The sequence below is a fragment of the Nannobrachium achirus genome (genome assembly GCF_963921795.1).
Source record: "Nannobrachium achirus genome assembly, chromosome: 21".
Lineage (NCBI taxonomy): Eukaryota > Metazoa > Chordata > Actinopteri > Myctophiformes > Myctophidae > Nannobrachium > Nannobrachium achirus.
This window is the reverse complement of record NC_137828.1, coordinates 34,339,071-34,347,926: the sequence shown is the minus strand read 5'-3', so window position 1 is coordinate 34,347,926 and position 8,856 is coordinate 34,339,071. Positions and strand designations below refer to the sequence as shown.

The following is an 8,856-nucleotide window of genomic DNA, read 5'->3' as shown; positions in this document are numbered from 1 at the left end:
CATATGACATCAAAATATACATTTAGCCATTACAATACCATGACAGGGAAAAAAGGAGCTGTGACATGAAACCGGGTCAGAGGGCCGGCGTGTAAGAAAAGGCAGACTCGGCAAGTGTCTGCTTCGATGGAGAGCAGACACGCCGGGTGAATAGACTCCAGTGTGTCCAGCTCCCGTTTCTGCGCTGCATCACTGCCGCGCCGCAGCCCGGCGTGCAGGCGACCCTCCTGCCGCTGCCGCACCGCGTACCAGTGAGAGACAACCTGCGCCGGGAGTCGCTCCGTAGAGACGTCCCGCACATGGCAGCTAGTGTTTACGTTTGAGCCAATGCAGAGGTTTCAGTTTGTTGTTCCATTATGTAATGTTACGGCGGGCCACAGTCGAATGACTGACTTGAGTGGTGATAGGCTAGGTAAATGCAATCCCGTCTTTGTTATAGATTTGGGTTGTGCTGCAAATTTCTATAATAGCCCAGAGTTTAGCCAAAGACAATAAATATAAAAAAGGTACACAATGGGGCTTCAGGCTATGGGAATTTTATGTCTTTAGAATATTTAGGAAAATCATTTTATATCCCTCCACTAGAGAAACTGTTTCACTTTTTTGCTGCCACATATTACCATCATTCTTGTTCATATAACATCATTATGCTTTTATTTAGCAAACATGAAATAACATTTCCCAAAAAGTGTACTTATATTTTAATGACCAAGTTTTATTTTTCCATGTGTCCCGACTCTATTCCTAGGATGACAGCAGCCATTCATGCTAAGGACAGTGGTAGAAAATTAAAACAAGTGCTCCAAAGAGAAATGAGATATTGCTAACCTTGATAGATAAAACACATCAGTAAGTGCAAGAAATGCACAAGACAACACTGCAAGGAGGGAAATCAAACTGGATAGTAGACCGGTTTAGTTTCCAGATGTGTTGACTTGATTGAAGAGTTTATCCTTGATGACTTGACACATCAGACCATGTATTGCCTCTATGGTTGTCTTGCAGCTAAACAAATACCAAGTAAAGGGGGAGAAGAAAAGAAAAAGAAATACCTGTTAGTTTGACTAGACTCTCAATAAAGCAGACAGTTTTAACATCCACATCCACAAGATGGATCATCAGTGGACTTCCATAAGCAACCCATAGGTGCTAAAATTAATACTAAATTAATACTAAATTGCTGTTTGTGTAAACAGTACAGACGGTATTCTATCATATTGCTATACACATTGAGTATAATTTGTGTGATTTTCTTTTCTTAAAATAAAATATAATATATAATATAATAAAGATTTTATTGATGCAAATCATAACTACAAAAGCTTTAAACAGTTAATTTGAGTTGTTTTGATATCTACATGACAGGAAAAAAATTAATTAGAAAAACTAGAAAACAAATAGGCCTTTAAAGATTTTGAGATTTTTTTACTCAAATATTTATTTTAAAACTGTAGTTACTACTAAACTAGGCTATAATATAAAACATACATAAACCATACTTTTATCTAAGTAAGAAATGTGAGTATTTTTTCCACCACTGGCAGCAGCAGGGCAGCCACACACAGACGAGACGAGACACGGCTAAAAGGAGAAACAATGTTCCCCCTCAATGCAAAGGGATAGTCGACCATGTTCTCTCTCTCTTTAAATTAGGTATTCAGCTTGCTTTGATATTGAGAGAGAGAGGAGTTTGCCTGTCCGCACACAGATGTCAACAAATAAATAACAGACGCTTTTTCGCTCCATGGAAAGTCGTTGCCGGTGTGGTAGCTTGCATTGACTTTATACGTTTTTTTTTTAAAACACCGCCCCCGGTGTGTAAAGACCTTAATACTTCTGCTGCTAAACACGTCCAGGAAAGTGATAAGTATTAGTATTATGGGTCAGCGGCGCCAAGGCCCCGTTATCACGTCCAGGGACAAGTTACCTGGTTACCATGGCGGCTGCTGGTAAGCAAAAACACTACATATCCCATAATGCAACTCGGCTGCCAGCATCAGTAAGTGTCTAATCTCCCTAGGCTCCTATTCATTGCTGATGCAAAGAACAGCTTTATCTCAAAATCTACTAATAACACTGAGAATTTTCAACCGAGGCAGGCCTCTTCAATGTGAGCGATGCTAGACCTGAATCGCCAAAACAAAACATTTAAAGGGGTGTGGCTTGCGATTCAGGGTCTGGAACTAGGCTAGAAAGTAATAGATTTTCTGAAGAAAGTAAAACAATAGGTCAGGACTCTCATTGGCATTTTGGTTATCCTTAATATGGACTAAATCTTTCATATTAATTCAATTGAGACAGTCAATATGTCACACAGTAAATATCTAATGATGATGTATGGTGCCAGGTCAAAGATGAACAGACTGACAATAATGAAAATCAATACCATCCATCATTTTATCAGCAAGCTGTACAATATTAGGGAGCAATGATGACAGTTTGACTATTAAATCACTTTTATATTGCCCCCAAATGAATATATTTGACAAAATAGTACACACACACACACACACACACACACACACACACACACACACACACACACACACACACACACACACACTATCTTTAAGTGTGATGTAGCCTTTACCCAGGGGTGTCACAAGGGGGGAAAGTGGGACTGAGTTTCTAGGGCCCACGCCCCACGGTTGAGGGGCCATAATTATTTTATGCTTTGGCTATTGAAAAATAGCAGATATACAAGCTCACAATGCAGCACTTGTTGCCGCGCTGCTATTTTCACATGGAAAGGTCTGAGCACCTCTGACATAGAAAGGATTTGAAATATTCAAAGACAAAAATAGCAGAGCTACAAGCTCGCGTGCTGAGAGCTTGTATATCTGCTATTTTACAATAGTTAAAGCACAAAATAATGCGTAATAATGCGTTTCCAGTCTAAATGGGTTAAACCTCCTCCCCCTATTTAAATCATTCATGGGGGGCCCGCAGTGAATCCTTGTACCCAGGGCCCAGAATTTGGTGCGACACCCCTGCCTTTACCTGTAGGGCTGTCACGATATGCCATTTTACATGACGATTAATTGTCACTCAAATAATTGGCGATTAACGATTTAATTGTGTTTTTGTCGTTGATAATTACATTTCTGTTTGGCTTTTAGGCTTTGAAGTTGTACATGGTAGATAAGACACATAACCTAAATATACAAAGAAATTACTGACATATTTGACAACTTACTACTTAAAAAATAACTTTGATAGTGGAAATAGCCGATCTACAAGCTCACAACGCGTCGCGATGCGACGCGTTGTGAGCTTGTAGATCTGCTATTTCCACTATTTCGGACATTTTTCAACATTCACGATTATGACGATTATGACAAAATAATTGCGATAATGTCAAATAATCACGATTAGACGATTATGTAATAATTGTGACAGCCCTATTTACCTGTCTCTGGTTGCTTTGGCCAGCTTGTCCTCAGACTTCCTGTCGTGTGTGTCCAGACCCAGCATGAAGCTCCCCCTGCCCAGCTGGGCCTCCGACTGCTCCAGCTTCTCAGACAGGTCAAACACCTGGCCTGTAGTGTAGTCTGAGTTCTGAAGGTACAACGGAATGTACGCACATGTTAGCAAATTCATTCATATCCGCATAAAAGGACACAAATGTTTAAAACGTACAGTTAAAGTTACACTCACAAAATCATGGCATACAATATTTACACTCACACACACACACACACACACACACACACACACACACACACACACACACACACACACACACACACACACACACACACACACACAGCTGTAAACAAAGGATTTTTTGTTTAATCACGACTAATTTTGCAGATTGGCAACAAATATGCCTGAATGGTTTTGGAAATAATTGGTATGCCAAGTTGCAGTGAAAAGAACCCCCCCCCCCCTCCCCTCACCTTAAGTTTGCTTAAGGTGAGGCCATGTTTTCAGTGCAAAAGATAATGAAGACACAATGACACAGGGGCCTTAAATGCGGTGACAGTGTAGCAACTGACAAAGCCCTTCACCAGCCTGTTCCTGACATGTCGTCAATTCATCTTCATCCAGAACACCAAGAGCCAACTGTTTGGATAAGCCTGATGGCCATTTAGGCTGTTCAGTCAAGCTCGGACAAAGCGACAGCGACTGCATCCACAATGGGAATTCGCATGAGGGGCTTTCAATCTTAAGAATGTATTGGTGAAAAGAGAGATGATCCACGGTAAGCCACAGCAGCATCTGCATCTCAGTCGGGTGTTAGCCCTACATTTAATTAATATGTATTCCCCTTGTCACAACAGTTATGATACACCCAATTCATAGTGGTTCTTAACCTTTTGTAACTCGAGGCCCGCCTGGGAATGGTTCAAGGATATGGCCACAGCCCACAGACCGAAATAAATGTCATTCTTATATAGAAAATAAACAAGGGGTATTCTGATCAGTAAAGTATTGCGATCTTTTTCTGGTAGCTGCTTCAATGATCCAATTAAATATTCTAGACAGAGATCACAGTTGAGAATGGTTAGATATAATATTATAAACAGGTGAAAACCTAGTAGTCTTTTATGAAAATGGCTATATCATTAGGCTATATATGTACTTTACTTTATTTGTTTATTTGGGCGGGACAATACATACTCATGAACACAGCAACAAAACTACAACAGAAGAATTTGAATGCAGTGTAAATACGTCGGAGTTACCAAGGATGCTAATTTGTATCCGTAGAACCAACAATATGTACATCAAAGGCAGGGGGCCAGAAATTTATTTTAGTTAGTATTTATACAAAAATATTTATGTTTATATAAAAATCACAACAGTATTTTTTGTGATGGCCTACATACCGTAAGAAGACTTGAAGAACTTAAGGTATTGACCCAATATTTATTCCAAAGGAGCTCCAGGAGTTTTCTGTCAAGGGAGGACTTGAAGTAAGTTACCTCCAAGGCATAATACCTAAATAAACGAAGAAAAAAGAAAAGCTCATTTATTATCAAGATAAGATCAATTTTATAGTGGAAAAGGGATGTGCATTAAAATATTGCAAATACTGTAAATAGTCGTGTCAAAATATCTCCAACATATAAGTGAAAGCGTAAGAATGTAAATGAATGATCAGCACTGACTGTTTACAGTGCACGCCGAAGTCTTCAATCTTGTTCAAGGGGATTGTCTGATATTCTGACGGCCCTTCATCTGGAGGTTTGTAGCCCTAAAGACACAGAGAAGAAAATGCTGACATTTAAGCAGAGCAACTGGCAAATTCAAATTGTGTTTTCATATTTTTTTTGTATTTCTCATAACCAATATATTATAAGATTTATATATAATAATTACATTAAAAGCAATGACTACATTTAGAAGGAAAAAAACATACGTTATACAATGGCATAATTGAAAACAATAAATCCATAACTTAATTTGTGACTTTCAATAAAATACTGATTTACTGATACCTTCGGGTAGGTTCTGAAGGCGCCAAGGTTGACTTTCCCTGCCGATATGGTCCGAGTGGGGTCGATCTACAGGGGGGAAAATACAGTAGAACAGGAAAAGGCAGTCAAGGGTCATGTAAACCTCAGGAGACGACCACAGCTCGACCACCACCACTGCTCCTCCCCCCCTTAACTGTGGCTGCCAGTGTGCTGAAAATACACACTTAATTATATGATGCCCATGGCATTTAAGCAAAACCAGTGAAGTGTAAATACTATATACAGTTACAAAAGCCAAATATTTGCCTGTACTTCAGGGAAGCCTACAACCATACATCAACAACCTTGGAGAAGACGCCTAAACGTGATTACGTCTTGCTCAGTTACTCATGATGTATGAATTTCAGTCCTCAAACTTGGAAAGCAAAGAACTTGCCTCTCTAAATGTCCCCCGCCTGATAGGAGGGAAATGAGGAATCTGACTGACCATATAAACGAGACTCTAGACCAAGGGTTTTCAAAGTGGGTGACGGGGCACCCTGGGGTGCCGTGATGCCAGTCCAGGGGTGCTGCGAGATTATTTGATAATATTTGGAATTCATCAATATCACTACCTCATCAATATCACTTCACTACGTTAGTAAAACAGACCTGATTTGCACTGTACTTGATGAGTTCTTTTTCTATTCTATCAACACTCTTCACCAAAAATAGCAGATCTACAAGCTCACAACGCGTCACATTGTGACACATTGTGAGCTTGTAGATCGGCTATTTTTTGTGAAACTTCCCCCCAGAATAGGCATGCTGGTTAAACGTCAAGTATAGCGTTATTTTCAGTCAGTTCTGATGGAAATGGATATTTCTCCAATATGATGTAAGATTCTAAAAATTAACAGTGTAATTCAGGGGTGCCGTGCCGTGGATGAAAAAGTTATTTGCTCTAATACTTCTAACTAAAGATGTAAAAATATCGATATTTTGAACTTACCACAACAGCTACAAAAGGCTCCTGAAACTGCTGGTTTAGCATCTGAGTGCTGACATCTATACCCGAGAGCCAGCATCCGTAGCCCGGGTGACTGTGGTACCAGCCAATAGCATTCTCCAGGCGCCCAACCTGACGGATCAAGTTTATTGTAGTTGGTTGGTAACGAAAAAAACGATACTGTGTTGACTTGCATGTTAAGAATCAATGTAACCACGGCACACACGAAAGTTAAAGTACACAAAATATAATAATAATAATAATAATAATAATAATTAGGACAAACTGAAATGTATTTTAAAATGAATAATTAAATCGAAAGTGCAAGCTCTCCCTTAGAGGTGGTTCCCGGACCTTTTCAACTCGAGACAAATGAGAGAAATTAGATGTTTGCCTGGGAAATAATTAGTGAAAATAGCTGATCTACAAGCTCACAACCGTTGTTTTCTAATTTATGGAATTTATTTGATTTTCTAATTTTTATTTATCCATGAAATTCTTTTGAAAAAACATAGATTTATTTTAATTCATGACAAATTGTGCATTTTTGGGGATAAAAAAAAAAAAAAAAAAAGAAAAAGATTGTTTGAGAATTACTTGTGACCCATAAAAACTGGTCCACAACCCAAACATGGGTCCCGACCCACTGTTTGGGAAACAGCGCCTTAGAACAGTGTTTCTCAACCACTGTGACTTTTAAAACATTTTTAATACCTCAAGAAAGAAAAGACCATTATTGCATCAAAAGTAATCAGCAAACTATATAAAAACTGGTAAAACATTGGTCAAATTGTGAAATAATATAAGAAAGAGGAAAACATTTTGAAAATAGCAGCACACACCATCTATCTTTTTGGATCTTATGACTATGATACGCTGTGTACTGTAGTACCTGCATTTACATCTGAGGGAGGCAAAAAAAGCCTCTCCTTTTTTAGCCCCTGGTCATGGAATGACCTTCAGTCCAGACTCAAATTGGCTGTGTTAATTCCTTTGAGAAGTTTTAAGAGAATCACTCTAGACAGATCTACAAACGCTTGCACTTGTTCAGACCTGTAATTCATTTGCTCTGTGATCTCTTCCTTTGGGTACATTGGGCACACTGTGCGTGTACTGCTACCTGTGAATTGCAAATTAGTTTATTATTTATTGTACATTTTGTATTTTTGGGGTTCTTAGGTATCTGTTTGTGTATCATGGATGTTCTATTTTTGTTGTGATGTCTTGTATGTAAGCAAGGATTGTGTAATTTTTTATTTCTGCCTCTTGGCCAGGTCACACTCGAAAAAGAGATCATGTCTCAATGTGTTTTTATCTGGTTAAATAAAGGTTAAATAAAAAAAATAAAAATATGAAAAGTGTGCCCTGGCAGAGAAAAGGTTTTGGCCTTGGCTTAGAGGACCCCCACCTGTTTGGCATTTTCAATGTAGGCAGCCATGTACTCATAGGCTGCAGCCTGAGCGTTCACCCGGGTCTCCGTGCCTTCCACTGGCAAGGCAAAGCTGTCCATGATCATCATGGTTTCACCGTCCACCTTCCCTAGCATCAGACCCATCACCTCCAGGTTGCCTCCTGACCTGGCGTGCATCACCATCTTCAACAGTGCCAAAGCTGACACCTTGCAGTACTTGAAATAGTGATGGCTGTGGATATAAGCATGAAAACAATGCGAAAATCATTAGAGATGACACTAAGATATTATAACATACCTGTAACGTTACAGGGTATAAGCTTTTCTTTTTTTAATATTTTGGAACCCATTCAACATTTTCAACCATTTTAACACAATAGCTAAGACTGGGGGATTTAACACTGTTGTGGTAGAGAGTGGTAGCTGTAGCATGTAGCTTGCTAGCTAAGGCTGCCATGACCATCCTGACCACGTTACAAAACAAGCAGGTCTGCAGAGTAAATAAGAGGGGAAACATCTCTCCATTGAATCGCAGCATGTTATACTCACTCCTTTGTCCATGGCTTTGCTGCGAGGATCTCTTGCTGCTGCTTTTTGTCATATTTGTAAATCTCATCTATGCCCTGGACTTCCTGCATGCTATTCTGCATCTCCCATGTTTTCTGAGCCACGCTGCTGCCTGCCATGCTGACAAACTAACAGAACAGCAACAATGTGACTCGTAAAATCCCTTGGCAACTTGATTCAAATTAGTTATTAAATGTTTAAGGTGTCAATAACTCACAGACATTTGACTAGAACAACAACAGGAGTCAAGTCACTCGTTCAGGGAGCCATGACAGTGGATGATACCATGATACCACCCAACCATGGGCGGTATGAATATTTATGTTGCTTAGAGTTATAGTTATGGATGGACATTCCAATTGTACCTGGACAAATACAACGTCCAACGTTCGTTACGTTTGATTTATTTATTTGAGAGAATTCCTCAACAACATATTATTCTTCTAGACGATTTTAACGGTTAGTTG

General features: G+C 39.3%; 1 protein-coding gene across 1 annotated transcript; it reads right to left on the bottom strand.

The window, feature by feature from the left end:
- Nucleotides 1-520: 520 nt before the first annotated feature.
- On the bottom strand, nt 521-8,651 carry cops5 (COP9 signalosome subunit 5). Its single transcript, XM_080752312.1, has 8 exons — nt 8,372-8,651; nt 7,820-8,054; nt 6,415-6,543; nt 5,445-5,510; nt 5,115-5,200; nt 4,833-4,944; nt 3,410-3,558; nt 521-1,005 (listed from the first exon to the last, which is right to left on the bottom strand). Exons 1-8 carry the CDS (start codon nt 8,506-8,508, stop codon nt 915-917), a joined length of 1,005 nt encoding a protein of 334 aa, XP_080608438.1. The 5' UTR covers nt 8,509-8,651; the 3' UTR covers nt 521-914.
- Nucleotides 8,652-8,856: the final 205 nt, after the last annotated feature.

What these genes read in the sequence shown, in the direction of transcription:
- cops5 (XM_080752312.1), bottom strand. Translation starts at nt 8,508, where the DNA reads ATGGCAGGCAGCAGCGTGGCTCAGAAAACATGGGAGATGCAGAATAGC. An exon ending in GCAAAGCCATGGACAAAGGA is followed by an intron (nt 8,055 to 8,371) that starts GTGAGTATAACA and finishes TTATATCCACAG; the next exon opens with CCATCACTATTTCAAGTACT. An exon ending in GCCAAAGCAACCAGAGACAG is followed by an intron (nt 1,006 to 3,409) that starts GTAAATAGGGCT and finishes GTATTTGTTTAG; the next exon opens with CTGCAAGACAACCATAGAGG.